This window comes from Cardiocondyla obscurior, linkage group LG04, assembly GCF_019399895.1.
Source record: "Cardiocondyla obscurior isolate alpha-2009 linkage group LG04, Cobs3.1, whole genome shotgun sequence".
NCBI lineage: Eukaryota > Metazoa > Arthropoda > Insecta > Hymenoptera > Formicidae > Cardiocondyla > Cardiocondyla obscurior.
This window is the reverse complement of record NC_091867.1, coordinates 7,813,779-7,834,557: the sequence shown is the minus strand read 5'-3', so window position 1 is coordinate 7,834,557 and position 20,779 is coordinate 7,813,779. Positions and strand designations below refer to the sequence as shown.

Sequence of the window (20,779 nt, the reverse complement as noted above, 5' to 3'; positions counted from 1 at the left end):
GCGCTTTATGCAAACTATTGTACGATATATCGCATGCACATATACCATATAGAGTGGATCTAAGGTATGGTGTTATTTATTGCTGGTACGCGAGCTATCGACCAAGGCACCGCTCGAATCAAGCGTATCGTTCAACTTACTTTAGAAGTTTGCTTCAGCTAGCCCGCTCTTGTATCGTGAAACTCATTAATAAAAAAGAAATACATTTTGCATTCTAGTAAATTACATAGGCTAGTTTTCTGACAACGTTTCTCGTAAAGTTATATTCCTCCGAATTGCGAAACTTAATTTTCACAAGATGCTCATTGTCATACACGTGTTTGATAAATTGTTTTTTATCGAATTTACTCTGTGACATTATTTCGACGCGGGTGTCGATCGGTGCACTTGGTGTCGATTGTTTTCGCGCATAGCAATCAGTCAAAGTGCGAAACGTTGTACTTACATATGCATGGTGCCATAAAATCGAACTGTACCCGCATTTTCTCTCGAACAAAACTCTCTCAACCGGTCGTCTCGACGTCTCAAGTAATGAAATGAACACGGCACGTTTTGTCTGTAAAAAAAAAAAATAATAAATTAAAAAAAAAATTTAAACAGTATAAATAAATTTGCATTTTAATAACGATAAATATTATAATCACAAATACATATTTAATAATTAATTTCATTAAAGAAATTTTTTTTAACGACAAATACGAAAGCTCAAATTATGAATAATGTTCCTTGCTATGTAAACTAGAAGTGCATTATCAAAATACGTTTGTGGTTATGTTAACGGTTCGGATCGGTGGTAAGTGTTGTAGCACGTCTATAAAGTTGGTACGTCGCCGAGACCATGCATAGATGCATATAAGGATCAGCGAGGGTGCTACATAATGCATCACCGCGATTCTCTCCTACCCCATTGTGTGCGTGTGTGTCTATCCGGCGTATACCGCATCGACTAACGTGTTTCAAATGGAGCCCTTTGTGGCTGCGGCGTCGGCGTTGAGATTGAATATAAACGCGGGAATAAGAAGCCATTTTATCACGCTTCCCGTTGAGCTTTTACTCTAGTGAAATTGAGGGCTTAGGGCGGGGGCTTAGAGAATTGGGAGAATTCTTCCTCGGCTTCGTTTGCCGCGAAAATGAAATGACGTTGCCTCGTCCGGGGTAAGAGAGAGAAAGAGAGAGAGAGAGAGAGCCGCTCCGCGTTTCTGTCCGCGTTTAATTCTTATGGTAATCGTTAGCCACGCGCTTCCGAATACTCTGGTTCACCCAACGTTACTCCGGTATAAAAGCGGAGCGTTCTGCAAATCTCACGGAAATAAGCGCGCGTTTAAATTTGCTGGTGTTTAACGAAGAAACGCTCTTAAAATCCGGAGGGCAATGTTGACCCGGAGAGAAATCAAAATGAGTCGTTTACTTTCGGGCCAAGACCCGAATTTGCGGAGTAATTCTTTGTTACACTTGATTGAGAATCGCATTAAAAGTTTTTTTTTTTTTTTTTAATAGTACTTCTGAGATGTTTGACATTTTCTTCGTAAGTTGCGTACGCATTTTATTACGTGCCACGTGTTAAAACGGTACTTCGCAAGTTTCGCGCCCTCGGTAACGAATGTAGGAGAAATGGTCGACTGTCGAGGCAAAAAGAACGTGCATTCGACAAGCACGCACGAGACGGTGTCGTTAAGCGCGACTGACGCGTCATGATTCAACGTTCTGTCGTGGAAGAGGATTCGGAACGGGGAGGCTGCACCTGCAGGGCACTTTGAAGTAAGGTAGGTAATCCCTGCTCGCACGACGGCGACTAAGCCTCCATGATTTAGAAGCTCTTGGAGTATTTTAAGAGTCCCCTTTGCTCTGCCACCCCCGAAAACAGCCGCTCGTATGAGCGCGCTTCGGCTTGTGTTTAGAAATGCAACATTGTCCACCATCGTCTTGACTTGGCTAATCTTCCCGCAGTTATACTATCACTTTGCCGCGTTCCCAACATCTGCGCGTTACGTTCTAATCCTTGACGCGAAAGGATAAGATGCAAATCCAAAAGCAAAAGACATGACAAAAAAAAAAAATAACAAATTTCACAGCTTGCGGGCAATGTCGGCTCGAGAATAAAATTTTCACGTCCGCTGTATTCGTATTCCCGAAACAAATTAATGTTAAAAAAAAAAAAATAAAAAACCTGCACAATTTTATATTAGCAAAAGATAAATCATAAACGTATTTTTAATTGCCGCCGACGGCATGTTACAATAAATAATTGTTAATTAATATTTATGCATAACAAAATTGGCCACTGCAATTTCTACAAGAAATTAAACGGTAAATAAAGATGAATAACGGCAAAATTACTTCCTGGGAGAGCAATAATAACGTTTACATGCCAAGCGAGCGTGAAAGCAGGGAGCAAACGATCCCGGAAGCGTTGTACGTGTACACCAAAACGGACTCGTCGTAGACGACGGCTTGAGTAAAGAAAAACGAAGAGGGTTGGCGGGATATCGTAAGAGAGAAACGAGGGAAACCTTTGGCCATCCTCTGGCAATGGCCCTCTTCAGCGACGTACCTCGAGAGCAGGCTAACCTCCTGGGCTACCACCTTTTCCAACCTAGCAGCTACCCTCCGCCCTTCCCTTTTCTCGCTCGTTGAATCTAATTACATCCGCCAAGACCCACCCGCCCCGCAGAGTGAGTGGAAACTTACGGGGAACGTGGGAGAAACGGAAGGAGGAACCAGGAAAACCTGAGCGAGGGAGAGAGAGATTGGACCTAGGAGATAGGGAGTAATGGAGAGAGAAAACAGAGAGAGAACGAGAAAGAGGATGAGAAAGAGAGAGAGAGAGAAGCAAAGAGAGGGTGAGCGTGGAGAAGCAGAGCGTTGCCAGGCGACGGGAGCCATCTTGGAGGGTTGCAGCCACTAATGGCCTAATGAATTTAATGGAGGCTCCCCGATATAGAGTAGCAGGAGAACCAAGGTGGAGAATAACGGAGGCGAAAGAAGAGAAAAGGAAGCGACTGAGCTTAGAAAGAGAAACGTACAAGTCGCCGTCGTCATCGTCGTCACCGTCGACACTCCCCGCGCTTCTAATTCTCTCTGGCGTCGGTGAGCACCGAAACCAACGAACGGCGGAGATTCCGCCGGAGGAACGTGGAGAGAAAAAACGCCGGTGGAAAGACGGGCGGGTGGGAAGAGAGAGGGGAAAAGAAAATCGCCGGTTTTCCAGACTGCCGAGCGTGACGGGGGAGGGAGCGGTGCATTAACCGAGCGTAGCATTCGGAAAGCTGAGAACGGTCTCTACCCCCTCGGATTTTCGCAATTAAGTAAAGAACGAGCGTTCGCCTGTCACTCGTGAGAAGAACCGACGACTTTCGTCGTGCCCTCTCGTAAAAATCAAGGATAACGAGTCGCATAGCGATGAACAAATAAAAAATAATGGATGCAAAAATACGGCTCTTATAAATACACGTTGGGTTTTTTTTTCTTCTTCAAACATTTCTAAAGTAACGATCACGGGAGTAAACATTTTTCATTGATGCCAAATTGACATTATATTACGAATTGTAAATCACAATCGCACATGCTTGCGCGGTCAAGCTGCGGATATCGCCGGATGTGCAATCGGAACTCGATTGAATTAATTATCATCGCCGCCACGCTGTATCTCGTATATAATGTCGGCGAATGCTAATACGGGGCTGTTTTCTCGCAAGGCAATTCGAGAGATTCGAGAGATTGATCGCCGCGTGCCTCTCTTACGCGTGCGCGTGGTGCATCACGGTGTGGCGACGAAGGAGTAATTTGGTATCGAAAAAAAAGGGAAGAGAAAATAAAAAAAATATTTAAAAAAAAACAAAGAAAAGATAGGCCGCATTCACGCGGCAACAACGACAGTGTCGTTTGCCGGTACGTGCGTGGCGAACGATCCGAGAAAGCGAAAAAGTAATAACGGTTACAGGTGGCTTTTAAAGCTCCCTCTCAATCCACCCGCGGTCTGCTCCTTCGTGAAGAGGAAGGGAAGCAGTTAGCTTCGTTAATTATTTTTAATTTTATCCGACCTCTCCGCCACTTCGACGCCAATAGCGCGAAGACGGACGAATTAGCGAACGCGGCTGAATTATTATTGACGAAGAAATCCCTCGGGCACCCACGCGAGCTCCCACCCAGTCTACGAAATAAACCGAAATAAGCGAAACTAATGTAAGAATCTAGATTCCGCGAACGCTATCTCTCGCGACTTTTATTACACCACTAAACGACGTAATGCTCGGCGGATTTCTCGCTTTGACATAAGATTACATGCGCTGGAAAATGATTTCTGATAAGACCGCGCGTGTCGTACGAAGAATCCACGTATCGCATTCGCGGTTATTTTAATTTATATAAAAAAAAAAAAAATATATAAAGAATAGTAAGCGAAATTTTGGGGGTGTTTAAACCCGACGTTGCTTTAAACAATATCGTAGATACACGTACGTGGCAATTATTTGTGACCCACTGACGGCAAAATAAATAGAACGCTGGACGGCAATAATAGACGTGCAGAAAACAGCGCGCTATAAGTGTTGCGCAAGCACGGGCCGATATAATTGAAGCGGCGTGGAAAAAAAAAAAAAAGCGCGCAGCGGTTCTCGTTGTTTTTTCTATCTGTGTCAACGTGGCGCGGGTTACAGCTGTACGTTATATACGGCTCCCTATCTTTACAATAATCTCATATCGTATGCGCCAGTTATCAGTGTGCAAACAACCCTTTCGAGGGGACCATGCGTGCATGTGTTTCACTCGAGATTTATCTAACTCGTGCCGGCGCGTATGTGTCGTCGCGCACTCGCCTCTATTGTTACTCAGCTCGCATTGCAGCGCACAATCTTGAGAGCTCAATCGGTGTAATTGCGACTCGGAAATAAATCGTAACATTAAAATGTCTTGTTCGTTTCTAATCTCAAATTACAAGAAAGAAAGAAAGAAAAAAAAAAAAAAAAAAAAAAGGAAAAAGAAGAGAAAAGAAAAACGTAAGATTGTTATCGCGACGATCCTAACGAGTTTATCTTAACCGATGTTAAACTTCAGGCATGCAGTGCGTGCACAATTACATAATTCATATTAAAATAGACTCGACTCGGTACTTCCGCGTCACTGGAAACGCGGGGATAAAAATAAAGCACGTGGCGGAGATCGCGATGGTAAAATCAGCCGGCGGGTGTGCCGAGTTCGAAATGAATGAAAGAGTCGATGGCCCAGGGAAAATAGGGCGACGGAAGGCCCGAAGTAACCTCGGGCAGATGAGACAGAATTGAATGGACGTCGCGAGCGTAAGGGGGATAAGGTGGCGAGCGGAAGGAAGAGAATAGGAAAGGCGAGGAAAAGCGAGAAATGTGATAGAGATAAAATCAAGAACGAAGTACGAAGGAGAGACAGAAAGAGAAAGAAAGAGAGCAAATGAGCAGGCGACGAAAGAGAGAAAGAAATAGAGCGAAAGGGGAAACGGGAGCCGCGGGGGAATACACGGGCGATGAGACGAGACCGGATGAGATGAGATGATAGTGTTGCATGTAGCGCGTGCGCGTACCGACTCAATAAACATCCGCGGAAGCCTCGGTAAGACCCGGGCCACGCTCTGGATTACCGGTGCTACTTTCCTTTATTTTTCCGGATGCAATGCCCACCCTTTCACTCTCTTTTCCTTTCCGCGTCTTTCTCGCTCGTCCCCCGTCGTCTCAATATCGCGCGATAATTTTACGTCGCGGAATACAAGTCCTAAAATACGAGCTTACTTCGCACGCGTTTTAACTAATTCCCTTCCTTGGCGAACTCTCCGAGCCATTACTTATTATATCTCAAACAGAAACTTGTAAAAAAATGAATTGTGCGAGAAAACATTTTTTTTTCTCCCCTTTTTATTCCGCGTGTATCGCCGCAGGCTCTTAATATTCAACAATGGATCTTCATTAAAACCGCAACTCGGTCAAGGAATCGTAAATTGAGATCGGTGGATCTGGGACACCTCGTTGAAGCTCGTGATATAAATCGGGTGCAGCATATAGGGGCACGCCAGCCGCGGCGATTTCCCTTCGGGGCGCAAAGCCGATAATCGATGAATCGAGCCGCGTTTAATCATTCTTTCGAGCAAACGGTGGCGAGTGGGCGCGAACCCCGGGCGGTTTTTAGCGCGAGCGACACCGCGCGAAAGACAACGAGGAGTGCTGCCTAAAACCGATAATTGGCGACCGAGATTAACGTTTCTGTTGTCTCTGACGACGGAATAATGTGTACACTCGTATCGGCCGGCTCTCTTTCTCTCTCTCTCTTTCTCTCCGCCGTCGGATCCGCCGTGTGACTACCATTAAAATCTCGGGAAGCAGCGAGAACGAAGCAACGAGAGCGAAGTGTCGGTGTAACGGCCGTAGCCGGGGCGCGCTCGCGGTAGATGGGTACATAAAACCCGCTTTTACGGTGGAGAGATTAGCCGGCGGATTTCGGCGCGATCGCGAGCGATTACGCGCCTTATAATATTTTAGCACTGACGATTAAAGGATTGGCTTCGCGGCTGATTCGCGAAACCTTTTCGCGAAATCCCCGCGCGGCACCCACGAAACGCCGAGGACCGAAAATGTTCCACGTTTTCCTGCTCCGACTATTCGAATGCTAACAAAATGTTTCACCGCCACGCCGACAAGTTACTCGTTGCGATTATTAAAAGACGCTCGCTTTTGCAATTAAAGCGTGTGAAAAATACAAAATAATATTATGCCGGACAGATTTTAATCCCGGAGACTGTCATCCGAAAATTAAAGGAGATTTCAGAAATATAAGAAAGAACAGGTGGACGTTTACTTACTTCGGGCCGAGGTTTTGTTTTGACGACGCCTTCGTCCCTCCGTACTGCCCGTCCCTCGGAAAAGGAGACGCTGGACGGACGTAAACAAATCGAGCGATGCCTCTTCGCGATAAAACACTTCGTAGAAACGTAGCTCCAAGCTGGGAGTGTTCGGTGGCGTGTTTACGCTCGCTCAGCTGCTCTCCGCCTCTTTGCTGAAAAAAAAAAAAACGAGCGATGAGAAACCAAGAACAGTAATCGACATTAAAATTGAACGATTCCATTTGCGCGATTTTAATTCTATAAAGAATTTATTTTATTTCAACTAAGGACTATTCTGACTTCGTTTCGTTGAATACTCAGGTAATTAATTTTGGTGGAGTGTAGCGAAATACATGGACCAGTAAACCATACGGAAAATGATAAAATACGTCTCGCGGGAATATCGCTCTTGCCAGCTAATGAAAAGCGCGAGCGGAAAAGCGCCGGAATGCGAGGCGAGGATGATGAGTGGCGCAGGACGAAGGCGCGAAGGAACGGAGGGCCGAAGGTGCTCGAGAACGTGAAGTAGGGTGATTTTGCCGAGGCCTTCTAAGCGGCCGGATTAAGTGCTACGTAAATTCTACCGCTCGCACCGCCTTGCCCCCCTCGCGCTTCCTACCCCCTGCACGGATAAAGAATCGCCGCCGCTCGGTTAGACGCATCGTCGACGGAAGAAAAGTGAAAGTCGCGGACGCAAAAGGGACTGCAGGAGGGATTACGCGACGGTCCCGGCAGGACGAAGTAACACCTAGCTGCGAGATCATTTCTACGTCGTAATAAACGGGCAAAATTACCTTTAATTATCGGCGACGTAACGCCGACCGTTATCCCGTGCATCCATTCCTGCGACGATAAAATGGCCGGTGACAAATTAATTAACGTACCGATGTAACGACGACCAGGTGTCCACCTGTCGAATGAAAATTCTGAATTATAATTTTCTCAAGAACTTCCACGTACGCGGGTACAACGCGCGACTTCGTACTTCTAATAGCGATGTGGCACCGATACGCGACCCTCACCTTGCGAGTATACGTATGGTAAGGAGGCACCGAGTCGTAACTGAAGCTGCCCGCTGCGTACGGAGCGATTAACAAAAGATCAGGAAAGGTCGTACGTAATGGCGGACAGCGACCTCCCCCGCAAAGCCCTTTGCGAGATCGCCGAGCGGGACTCGAGGCGTCAGAAGCGCGAGCAGACTAGAAATTACGGTGCTCTTACCATATCGCTGATACGAGCTATCGAGGATCTCGGTTTTTGGGCCGCTTCCGGCGATCCATCCGGTCAAAAATCATGATAATCCGACGACGAAAGTGCGAGACGTGCCGCGCGCAATTTGCGACTTGCTCCAACTGGCACAGTTCGAATTTTCCGACGAGGTCGCCATCTCGGGACGGCGTCTGTCAACCTATACCGAGTGACCGGAAACATACGTAAGTGCACGACGTTGTAAAAGAGACTACGAAGGTAAATGTCCAACCAGTGGAATTTGTTCGACAGACGTAATAGCATTTCTGTGGATAAAATTAATGTGCGGGATAAGGAAAGTTTATTGAAACAATACTGAAACATTAAGAAAGATAAAAAGAAACAGACTTACGCTGGAACAAATATAATATCTCTCCCTTTTTTCCTTCATTTCTGTTACTAATTTAATAAATATAATAATTAAAAAGAATGAGATAAGAGAAGAAAGTCATAATATATAAAAGAAACATTAAACGTATACAATTATACATTTAATTGATCGAGAGAAGATACTGTTAATTATAAATAAAATATGTTTCTTTTTTTTATTCAATGATTGGAACAGTGTTTTAACATTACAGCTATTACCATTTAATATTTATATGTAATATTGCGTATTGTTTAAGAGCCACTCTAAGATGCAGCATTTAGACTCAGTCGAATTATTTCTAACATTGTTTAAAAAAGTGTGATAAAACGCTGTATCAATAGCCTATAGTCTATATCAAACAGTTTGAAACCCCAGTTTCCTTGGAACATAACAAAAACAGTAATGTACTTCTAAAAACACAGAATGGCTTTTAATTCCAGCAGGAAATCAGAACGTAACAGAACATTTTACCAAGATTGAATAAATTAACTTAATTAAATTTGTTCGTAAATCTCATCTATGTCTCATTCCATAATTAAATTTAAATAATGCGTTTCAAAAAATACTAGAAGGCTTCGTATTAGTTGATCTTACTTTATATTTTATAGTCTTGCTGGAATTAAAAATCAGAAGAGGAAAGTATTTAAAATAACGCTAGCTGTCATGAAACGAACATAAATAATGATATCGGATAAATATAAATAGAGTTACGGAATATCGTGACTTATATATCCAGGACGAGTCTCTTTCTATTCAGAAACGTTGCAACGCGTATTTCTTTTAAAACTGTACGTGTCACGACTATCGATGCGCGTACATACGCAGTGGATTTTGTATCTCACAAGATGTATTCTTCAAAATACTATAGAACGGCGGATCCGTGACCCATGACGACCGAGTAGTACCCATCTTCATCATGCAGGAGCAATCCATGGCGAGGATGGATTCTGCAATAAAATGTTCACAATTTTAAACTTTAATTTATTATAAAATTTATTATATTTTAAAGTTTTAAATATCTCGGTTATTTTTCGACACAACCGACGATCATATTTGATGCTGTAAAAAAATGTGATATGGTTTATACTTTATAGTATCAATATCACTATCGGGCGATCGGCGGTGTTGAGTTATGGCCATTATCTTGCATACCTGGTTGGTCGCCAGAATCCGTATGTCATAATAGCGCACTACTCGGACATCCGTGATTCATTCTGTATTCCACGTAAAGCATTCCAGTGTTGTGCCAATAATAGAGGGCTAACACAACCAACGCGTGCCACCATTGATGGGACGATCCAACATAGTCCACCCAGCCTGTAAGAAACATCGAACAATGTTAGCATTTATTTCATGACAATCATACCATTATTCAGCATTATGCAAAACAAGGAACATTGTTGCAATAACGAGAGTACTAATTACAGACAATTACCTGGATAAAAACGTTCGGGTATTTTGAGCATATAGAACGCAAATGCTACCGCATTAATAATGTACATTCCTATCACCCTCGGAATAAGCATTCTAACGATCGGGTTATCAAAACCACCCATCGCAATGGTCCAGTGCAGCGTTGGCAATACGCCATATATCGCCCAACTCACGAATACGGCTAGCTTAATATTGCTATTGATGTTCAGTCTCGGTATTTGGAGTATCATCGCTATAATAAAGATTGCGAGCACAGTTGAGAGATAAAACTGCTGTAGCTCCTGTAAACAAAATAATTATTTAATGTAACCTACTTAATTAATTTTAATTAAAAACTGAAAAATACTTTAATTTTTTTTTTTTTAATAATTATTATTTCAAGAGAACTGCAAATCATAATAATTTCATTAATGCAAGCACTAGAACATTAACTTTTTTTCATATATGTATGTATATAAGATACATAAGGTGTATATAGAATCGTTAGACCTATAGTCAGAGAAATCAATGATTTCTTCACCTTGTGACACCAAAAGGCATAGTAGACCCCCGACATATATATCGATAGCATGCTCAGAGCAATACCAAACAAATCGAAAGCCAGGAAGCACCAGTAATCCTTCTCACTCCGACATGAGAACGTATGATACACAGACGACAGAATCATGCATATCTAAAAACAATTTAACTCAATAAATTTATTCTGTATTTTAATGAGCCATTAAATATATATTGCCTGCTACTGTAATTTTTACCTGGAAACAGAGAAGTAACAGTGACACAATCATTTTATCGCCAAATGGCGCATGAATGTTCAATAAACAGAGATCATATAACGTCAGACCGAAGAAAAGCATCCAGCCGAAAATATGGCTCCATATGTTTACGGTCTCGTTCGTCCACCAAAATATGCTAAAATATAAAATATTTTCATTAAATATATCGTCATACTGTAAATTTATTTTTATCAAAATTCAGAATTTATTTATTAAATCGTGAAATGTTAAACTCAACCTTTCCAGGCACAATTTGGTGGTCAGGCAGCCTCGGTAGCCACGCAGTATGTAAGGATTATGCTGAAGAAATTCAGGTGCGTCCTCGAACCGAAGCAAATGTCTTAGCTTTTCTTCGTCCACTGATATACTTTCCCTCTTGGCTGTTGCATCGTCGCATATCTATTTAAGAAAGAAAATACTTTTTAGATATTTATGTTAGCGCTGAATAAGACATCCAGTATGCTTTCAAGAAATATTAAATCAAAAGCTATAAATAATAAAAGAAAAAAAAACAATTGTCTTCTAAATTATTGATTGAATAATCATTGAATTCAATCTTCCTCTTGCGCTGTCCAATATATGTAAACCTATTGTTATACTTTTCAAATAATATAATTATGTAAAAAAAAAAAAAATAATAATAAAAAAAATTGCAGTCTGTTTTGCATGAGCGGAAAAAAAAGTATTTTGTTCGTTTCGTGCATATCATTGACTCCACGTTATAATCATAAGTGACTTGACTTACATAAGTCCTACTACAAGAAATAACGTTTTACTGTACTCGGAATCTTCCGGACAATACCAAATGCTTTCATTGCTTTCGTTTATGGCATTCCTCAACGATGTAAACCTCGCAGAAACAATGAAATAATGTGACTTCGTGATATAATGAATTTTCCTTTTAACTGATATAATTATTAGAAAGAGAAAACGCTGTCCATGCTAAACAGAATTAAATATTTTCTATGAATTATCTACGCCACATTTAATTGTCTTAACAATAATTAAGAAACAGTATAACAGCTAAGTATTCAACGCGTTAAGAGAGAAATCGTTTCATAGCATAGAGAATAAATTATAAAATATAGCGTATCATGGTATGTAGTATAACATGGAAATTTAATCCCTAGTTACTATATTAAGAGCAAGATAGAAAGGAGATTTGAGCAATATGAAAGGAGATTGACAAGTGCATTGGGCGCATGTAGGATGCGTTCTTAATGACTTGGATAAAAGATAGAAGAGGATGTAGATAAGACGTGTTTCGGGCCTACCACATCTTTCACAGATACGCGAATGCGGTAAGTAGGCCGCAACGGAACCTGCCTTTCATTCGAGTGTGTCAAGTTTACGCCATCCGTTTTCCTCTCGTGCCGCATTTATAGCTAGTGAAATCGATTCCCGTTGCTAAGCTGGCATGGAGCAATATCAAGCGCGATTGTAGCGAGTGCCGTTGCGGAAGATGATAAATAACTAATAAAATAACGCCGACTTTTCGTCGGAATATAACTTCAGAACTTGATCTATACTCTCCCTGCAATGGATACTCGTCGAAGCGATTAAAGTTCGCTGTAATTTGCCCGTTACGTCCGAGACAAACTACTAACATTATCACTTGCGGAAGCGACGAATGATGAATACACTTTTCGCAAAATAGACTTCGTTAGCGATCTCTGGCTAGCGATAGGAAATTTCCTGATTTTTTTTTAAACCGCACTCGTAACGCACACGGTAACAGGAGAAATGTAAAATTACAGAGTTTATCGTGTAACCCAGAAAATCGTAGTCGCGTGTCCTGGTCTTGCAAAAAAAAAAAAAAAAAAAAAAAAAAGACGGAAATGAATGACTTCGACAAGAAATAGACCATATCAGCCTCGCAGTGCCCTTTGTTTATAACCTAGCGACCAAATTCCAGGACCAAACTCTCTTATCCGGAAGATTCTCGAGGAAGTCACTTCGTCGTTGCCGTGATCGCTTGACGTTATTACCTTTTCCTCCGGTTCTCTAATCTGAAAGCTTTATCCTTAAATCTCAAGCTTTTAATCCGCCGGCGAATTTAGTAAAATATTGTTTACAAGTGGCGCACGGCCTAAGAATGTCGACTAACCTTCTTGACGAGCGGTTTCGTCGCTTCTTGCGCCAATTCTGTTGTAGATTGCTTTTCATGACTGTTATTGTTGTGCAGTTGGCCATTATTAGTCTCTTTTTCGCAGTGGTCGCTAACCTCCTCCACGCCGGCAAGTAGTTTCATCATTCAAGCGGCGTAGACCTTTTGTGCAACACCTGTTTCCTGAAACGTACGACATAAAGATTAGAGACAGGCGTTCATCGTGTTATCCGCGACGGTGTTACAATCAAACGAATTTGTCCTAATGATTATCGAACTAGCGCCGGTTGTTCCACGCCGCTTAGGAAAAACACGAACGCGCGCGTGATAAAAAGAAAAAGAAAAAAAAGATAAAAAAAAAAAAGAATGCTTATCCATCGGAACGAAGCTCTTCAGAAGCCCGACTAGAGATACAACTTTGATATGTATGGTGACGTTGGTATACGTAACTTTCTCGAGAAAGGAGATTGCCCCGCGCGAATACGGAAAAGCAGGCGGTAACTAGTCGTAAGCGAGCGGAATGCTTTCTTACGCCATTTAATCGGAAGCGAATTTTGTTCGCGGCCGTGCAGAGTCCGGCAGATATTTGCCGTCGCTACAGTAGCGAGGACAAAAACTGCGCTACGAAAGAAATAATCGGAGGCGAAGAACGCGGCTCGGCTTTCGAAACGCGAAGTTCGACCGATTAGAAATTCACGCGGCCGTGCCGAAAAGGCTTATTCGGCGCTTGATAGTTCGGAAATTTCTAGTCGTTAACGATGAATTAAGCGGCGGTTTCGTTAGCTGAGCGCTCGGAAAACGTTAGGAGCGAAAAAGCGCGGCCCGACATTCGCGATGTCCTAGTTGTCTTTTTATCTGGACTCCGCGTGAGAGGAGGAGATTTCTGTTCACTCTCTCTACGTCACGCAGCTACGTCTAATCTACGAGAAAGTCGAAGGCGCACTTTGGAATCCGCCGAGATCGTACCGTTTACACCCGGTGAAAAGTATGATCGCACGGACTGTATTTTCACCATTATATATACGAGCAGGAAGTGACCGAGAGGCGCGTTCGCGTAACGATATGTATAATTCTAAAATCTTCAGCCTTTCCCCCCGCGTCGCGGCGTTTATATTATTTACGGATACTTTTAATTATTATTAAATCCTTCAGGTTGAAGCCGGCGGCATTGTCTTGGCAGATAAAAATTGTGCTATCGTGATTATCTATTTGCTGACGCACAAAGACCAATTGCGTCAATTCTATGCAATAGACAGTATATTTATATTCGTGCGAACAATTAAGAACAAAGACGAACGATATCGTGGACATTTTTACGCTTTAGCGAATTATGCATTAGCTAATGAACTAGAAAAAAAAAAAAAAACTAATTACGTAAAAATATAAATGTAATAAAACTACGGTGAAGTATGAATTACCACGTGTACAATTGTTTTAAAAAGTACAATCGCGTGCACCTGCGTGTATTTATATTTCCTCAATTAATTAAAAGATTTAAAGTGAATTGAATTTGTTGTACATAATTTTATCGTATGTTTAATGTTCTCCAATTCATTAGCTGATAACGAACTAAATAAATGTGACTGATAACGCGGCGTTTCATTATGTACGTCACATATATATAATTATTCAGTAGGTCAAGCTAATGACCTGCGGACTGTCGTCAATTCTCAAGCTTCCTTGATAGATTACTATCTCTTCTGCAATTCGCAGGACAAAGTCCTATTGTTCAGTCACATTGAGAGGCAAAGTGACATTGAGAATCTAGCGAGTAAAATTGATCGCTCGTTTCCACCTTTCGCGTAAAATTTATTTATTTAATTGGTACAATAGTTTAATTTACCAATCGATCGGGCTCACTTTAAATTACAATTTGGTTCAAAACGCGGTCTCTCTCGATTGCAAATCGTAAATATTCAAATACGTGTAAAACAGTGGCGCTCGAAAAGATCAGAGTGTCTTCAGTCGTTTAAATATTAACAATATATGTATGTACTGATTTTTTTTTTCTATTCTTTACACTATTGCTTGCGTACAATCGCGAAAAGTGACGTGTCCCGTTTGACGGTCGAAGGTGATTAAATTTTTCTCGCGGCGGACGAGGCTCGCTTTCGGACGGCCACTTCGGTTAACGGTGATAACACGTACCTCGTGAAGTGGCGATCGTTCACAGACGGTCGAGGAAACGGAGAGTCATCGACGTCTCTCGTGGTCGAGTGCCTACCGACGCATCGGCGCACTCTTTGCGTGCGATCTCCACCACGTATCGGACCACAAACGCGATTCGATCGACCGCACCGAGCGCGCCGTGCTGAATGCTGGTCTAAATGAGCCGAGGCCGAGGCGCGGATTGCGAAGCGAGGCGGCGGCGACGACGACGAGGATGATGGTCGACTGGCCAGGGTCGCACCCGACGTACGAGGAGCACATGCTCAGGAATCAACAGAGTCCCCCCTCGTACTCGTGGCACGAAGGGGGGACCGTGTCGGTACTTTCACTGCCCGCCGAACTGCGAACACCCGTCCGGTTCTCCACGGATTCGCGATCAGCGAACCGCCGGACGGCCTTCAATGTCGCATCTCGCAATAACGTAAAATATGCATTCGAACGGTTGTCCGCTGGAGCGATTCGGATTCTTAATCGCTACGTACAAATCGCGCGGCACGACGTAGTGATACGATACGTATACGTAATTAACAATGTGACTTGTAAATTCTACATAACTTTTTTTTTCTTTTCTTTCCTTGTTCTGAATCGCTTTTTGTAATATTGTAATTATTAGTTTAATATATCGCTCACTGTTCAAGCCTTTGCACGCACGTTTCTATTTAATCTTATATAGTCGACTCGGTTATTTTTTTACAAACTATACTTTTAGTGTCCTGCCTAAATCGCAGATCTCGACTAGCTTATAATTATACATACCTATCTTTAAGATTTTAGTCTCTGTCGTCGCTTTCGAAAGGCGAAAAAGTTTCTTTTGTCGAAAGCGCGTCAGCTGCGTATAATAAAATCCTCAGGGGGACAAATCGGTTTCATGTGACTTTCACGTAGGTCACGTCGGATGACATTGAAGAATTGGGAAAGACGTGTGGGCTAAGACCACTTTCGAACGAGTGATCGGCGCAGCGATAATACTTTTGCAGCTATCGGCACGAATCTTCAGTCGCACGGCTTCTACGGTAGGACATATGATGACTATATAGCATGAAACGTGACCGATGAATCGTGATATCCACTTATCATTCGCACGCTCGAGTTTGCGGCAGGCCGCACGAGGATAAGAAAAGAAGGATTCGGCGCTTTATCTTATCATCATGTGGACTTTATTATATAAAGGGCTAAAGCTAAAATGTACACAAGATAAGTTATTAAAAATGTTCATTATTGCGGTAGTAATAATTAATTATACACATGAATAGTCGTCTTCTACTAAAGAGTGAACGATGATCAGTTTTTTTTTTTTTTCCTTTTTTTCTTTTTTCTTCGAGGGCTATAACTTTTAAATACCAGATTCGACGCGTTTACTCGTAATTAAGTTACAGCAAATACACGGTCGTATGAGACAAGGTCGGCGTAAACAGCGGTCCGCCGCATTACATACTAATCGATTTGCCTTCTCTAAGTTCCTTTAGTCGCCCCATCAGCTTGCCATATTTAAGCACCGATCATATAGAGACGTTTTCGCCTCTAGCGCGCGCTTTACACATGGTTCGCAAGACAAAATCGTTTCACTTACGCACTAATTAAGTAATCATAATCTTCCCTTTTTTTTTTTTTTTTTTTTTAACGGTGTATCGGATTTTATTTATCTATGGTTAGAAGCCAAAAACACACTGCTAGCACCATCAAACAGTGCAAATATGTAGTTTCATATATTCTTAAACGCATTATCGCGTTGAATGACATTGCGCAATTGAACGATGCATTTTGTTCATTTTGTAGAGCTAGATTTTAAAGAAATAATATGTAATCACATTACTTTACCCTTACAGCCACAATATATTGGATATAATATTGTAATCGCAACGTTTAAATAACAGGTTTAAGTCTATCGTTCGTCCAGCAATGGACAGTACGATCGCGCGTCGCAAGGTACACGCGTTTATATTGTGGATGAAAGGAAAAATACCTGGTCGCGAAAACTAAATAATAAAAAAAAGTCGCTGCTTAAAGAAACATTTGCACGCAAAACAGTTGTAAAGTATTGATGCGAGTAAAATAGCGCCGCGATAAGCGACGAGTTGGGCGAATTCCTGATTCGCAAAGCGCGACGCATAAACATAATAGAGTGCATTCATGCACTGCGAAATAAATCGCCGAGATGTTGGATATCCAATGACGATCTTCTCGCCCCGTCGACATTATTGTCGCCTAATTTATAACGCGATCCGTATATAAATTTAAATAATCGGAATTTGCTTTCTTCCATTCATCGAGGAAATGGATCCATCGACTACTTATCATTAATCTAAAACAGAAAAGGATAACATGAGCGATCTGTATGTCTTCAATAAATTACGTAACGAATCTTATTTGAGACTTGTGAAAAACCGCAGGCCACAATCCTAACAGAAAATCTTTAGCCAGCGTTTTTAAATACTTCCGATTACTTAAAGTTGCACGGTTGCCATTTGCCAATTAACGATATGCATAATTAAATTACTACACACACACACAGGAACCAAAAGCACAGATTTCGAGTTACTCGTAGAATTTGTCAGGTATAAGGAATTTTAATAATTGAACAAAGCATACACGTACAGTTTCAGTAATATTTATATATATATAGCCCAGTCTTACAAAAGAGTGACCACATCGTTTCAAGGGACGGGCAAACATTGCTCACTTGCGTTAAAACTAACAATCGATGTGCTGCCAGTTCAAAGTTTTCATTTTCACTGAAGAAAGTAGGTATCATAATATTACAATTATAAGCACAATAATTAGAAACCAATCTATTAAATTCAAATACAAATCCTACTTTCACTCTCCTATGTTATTTCCGTTTTTTTAATTATGAAAAAACAAAGCGGACATGTCTTGTCTGATTCAGTATATATGATGCTGGGTGACCACCTTCAAAATTGCCTCGATTGCCATTGTGGCAACGTTTTAACTATCCGCGGAGTTCCTGAACCGCAAGAAGTTCAGATCGATCACGTATGCCTGAGGATTCCTCGGGCCCGAATACTGACTTAAGTTTAAAAGTATACGAGCCATAGCTAATTTCAATCGGTGCTGATGCGTAAGTGGCAATAGGCTGGGGCTGTTTCTTGCTGGTGGTTGGATGTTGAAGTCAATGGAGATTGGCGCATCACATGGCATACTTGCGCGTCCATTCGCGTGCCAATTCATTATACTTCTCCCTGTCGGTTTTGTATATCCTGGCTATTTCTGGTACCAGTGGGTCATCTGGATTTGGATCGCACAGTAGGGAGCATATTGACAGTAACACTGGAAGATAAGGTCGATAACGTTGAAATTAATACGTTTTTTTCAAATGTACATATAATATACGTGTATCTGCACGCAATATAAAATATGTACCTTTTGATATAGTGAGCGCGGGAGACCACTGAGATCTTAGAATATCCAAACAAATACTTCCATTACTGTTAATATTGGGATGATAAATTCTAGTCGTAAATGCCACCTGTAAATAAATAGTAAATATATGCTGTTTCATTTCCACCATATCAAATGTAAGGTTATGTCAGTACAACGCGATGTACCTTAGGTGGCTTAAACGGGTAATCTGTTGGAAAGTGTATTGTTAAGAAAAATACCCCTCCTTGATACGGACTGTCGGGCTGTAAAAAAAAATTAAAAAATATTAATACAATATATATTACATAATTTTTTTTATAATAAAACTATATATCAACTTTTGATAGCCATATTTTATCAGCAATGTATTAAAAAATTATTCTAAAAAAAATATTATATAAGAAGTACAAAATGTATATGTAATTATTATTAAAGTTGATATTTATCACTCTCTTGAATATAATGCGAAAAAATATACAATATAGTTAATAATTTATATAAGGTTATATATCACTTACTGGTCCCATAATTGTTGCCTGCCAGTGGAATACTAAAAAAATATTAGATTAAACAATTACATGTAAATTATCATTGTATAATATATCTTATATACTTTCATGATATGTCAATAACCAGTTCTTTCTACTTCAAAATATCTAAATACAAAATTCCAATAAAAATAAAGTTTTAACTTAAAGTTTGTAATGTTCATATATTATTTGATTTACATTATTATCAATTTATTACAAACTTGATACTTACAATCATCTCCTACAGGTCCGGCCGAGCATTGTGCTGGCGGATCTCTACCAAGGTCTTGAAGTTCCTGAAATTATAAGCACAGGTAATAACATTACAAAGAGTTCAAAATTTTGCACAACTCAATACAGTTCCTGCGAATATTTCTAAATGAAAAAAATTATATAGTACATAATATAGAATTATATTGTAATTAAACAATTTAATATACTCTACAGCAATAATTTGAATATATTGTGTTATAAGTTTATAAGCAGTTCTAGATTTATACCAACATTCTCTTCACACTAAAACCTTACATATAGATATATATAGATATAGGTATACATACATAGAATCTTCTAGATTACATATATGTATATATGTAAGATAAAGATGAAATATTTATATTAATAAATTTTTTTTTTTAATAAAGCTGTTTTGATATTCATAATCTCAAGTATGATATTTTTATAGCAAAAATAAAAATTATGTTAAAAAAAAATTTGTTACATTGCCACAACATTTAGTAACTCTAAGATCATATTCTTATACTCTTGTATTCTATTATTGATATCATTGCAACACCTATGATAAACGATATATAATAAATAAAAATAGTAGCTCTTCGCTAGACTTTTCTGCCTTGGTCATACATATTAAGCTCTACAATCCCGCTCTGTACCATAGTCCATTCTGTATACTATATGAACAATAAATCTAACGTTATTGGCACTCTCGTAAGAAAATGCACCATGTCAAATGACTCACATTACTATACTATATACAAATCGCAAGGCTTTCACAGCAGGTCACTGAAGGAAAAGAATAATTGTGAACACCATGAGGTAAAAGGCACAAAAGACCAGCGAGTAGCACCCGAAAGCGGAGCCTCGAGAACGACCCGTGAGTTGATGTGCGCATCGGCGACGTCGGCACGGATCGCGCGTTACTTTACGAGATCTTGTGGTTCACGAGGGACACGTTAAGTCCGTCCGGATTTTCACTGTCACCGACGGCCGTGCCCGGCCGGAGCGGGGCGTCAAGAGGGACGGTTCGCGCGGTTCCGGGACGCACACGGCGGCACGGTCGCCATCCCGGCGATCGTACGCGATCGGTGTCGGCGACGGCGACGGCCAAAGAGGCCCGCCGACGCAGATTTCTCCGGCGTTCTTCGCACCACACTGCCTTCGCCACCAGCAGCCTCGGCGAGGTAGAAGAGAGGAACGTTAAAGGGGCGTACGGCCGGACAACGGCGTACCGACAACGCCCGGGCGCGTTGTCACGCGACGCGAGTGACGACCGGCCTCCACGTACCTTATTAATTCGCTTTAAAGCCATTTGACGAACTGTGTGTTGATATTAACTGGCCGCAAACCAGACAGCGATACCCGCTTGCCGTGGATCTTTGATTAGGGATTGCAAGATGGCTGTCTTCTAAACGTAGCCCGACTGCACTGGTCAAGCGCGCTGTCCGCAATCCGGCGCACACGCACGCGGTGAAGATGCGGTTCCCCCTTCGTCTCACGCACGCACTGGATTCACCGTGGCTTTCAAACGGCAAATACGCACCCGGCCTTAATCTATATTTTTTTTAATATCGCGTCCCGGTGTCTTCTCGCACTCCTCGTCAACCTTTTGATCCCACGCGACTGGAATTTCCTTTTATCGGCAACCGACAAATTCCCACCGCACTCGCAACACCGTTGACAGAT

At 41.4% G+C, this 20,779-nt stretch overlaps 2 protein-coding genes across 3 annotated transcripts; both read right to left on the bottom strand.

Annotated features, from left to right (window-relative positions):
* Positions 1-8,608: 8,608 nt before the first annotated feature.
* On the bottom strand, positions 8,609-17,399 carry LOC139101905 (progestin and adipoQ receptor family member 3). 2 transcript variants are annotated; one of them, XM_070655419.1, is made up of 9 exons: positions 14,925-17,399; positions 12,777-12,959; positions 12,658-12,678; positions 10,908-11,068; positions 10,649-10,805; positions 10,414-10,566; positions 9,895-10,174; positions 9,612-9,776; positions 8,609-9,406 (listed from the first exon to the last, which is right to left on the bottom strand). In XM_070655419.1, exons 2-8 carry the CDS (start codon positions 12,921-12,923, stop codon positions 9,637-9,639), a joined length of 1,059 nt encoding a protein of 352 aa, XP_070511520.1. In that variant the 5' UTR covers positions 12,924-12,959; positions 14,925-17,399; the 3' UTR covers positions 8,609-9,406; positions 9,612-9,636. The 2 variants fall into 2 exon arrangements, with proteins under 2 accessions (XP_070511520.1, XP_070511521.1); XM_070655420.1 differs by lacking the exon at positions 12,658-12,678.
* A 138-nt stretch (positions 17,400-17,537) lies between these two features.
* Eff (ubiquitin-conjugating enzyme E2 eff) lies at positions 17,538-20,702 on the bottom strand. Its single transcript, XM_070655427.1, has 6 exons — positions 20,382-20,702; positions 19,089-19,152; positions 18,845-18,876; positions 18,512-18,589; positions 18,327-18,432; positions 17,538-18,233 (listed from the first exon to the last, which is right to left on the bottom strand). Exons 1-6 carry the CDS (start codon positions 20,403-20,405, stop codon positions 18,094-18,096), a joined length of 444 nt encoding a protein of 147 aa, XP_070511528.1. The 5' UTR covers positions 20,406-20,702; the 3' UTR covers positions 17,538-18,093.
* Positions 20,703-20,779: the final 77 nt, after the last annotated feature.

Coding starts and splice junctions, on each gene's coding strand:
- LOC139101905 (XM_070655419.1), bottom strand. CDS start 12,923: ATGATGAAACTACTTGCCGGCGTGGAGGAGGTTAGCGACCACTGCGAA. Junction 12,679..12,776: donor CGAAACCGCTCGTCAAGAAG/GTTAGTCGACAT, acceptor TAAAGCTTTCAG/ATTAGAGAACCGGAGGAAAA. Junction 10,567..10,648: donor TGTTACTTCTCTGTTTCCAG/GTAAAAATTACA, acceptor AATTGTTTTTAG/ATATGCATGATTCTGTCGTC.
- Eff (XM_070655427.1), bottom strand. CDS start 20,405: ATGGCTTTAAAGCGAATTAATAAG. Junction 18,877..19,088: donor CGGACCTGTAGGAGATGATT/GTAAGTATCAAG, acceptor ATATTTTTTTAG/TATTCCACTGGCAGGCAACA. Junction 18,433..18,511: donor ACCCGTTTAAGCCACCTAAG/GTACATCGCGTT, acceptor ATTTATTTACAG/GTGGCATTTACGACTAGAAT.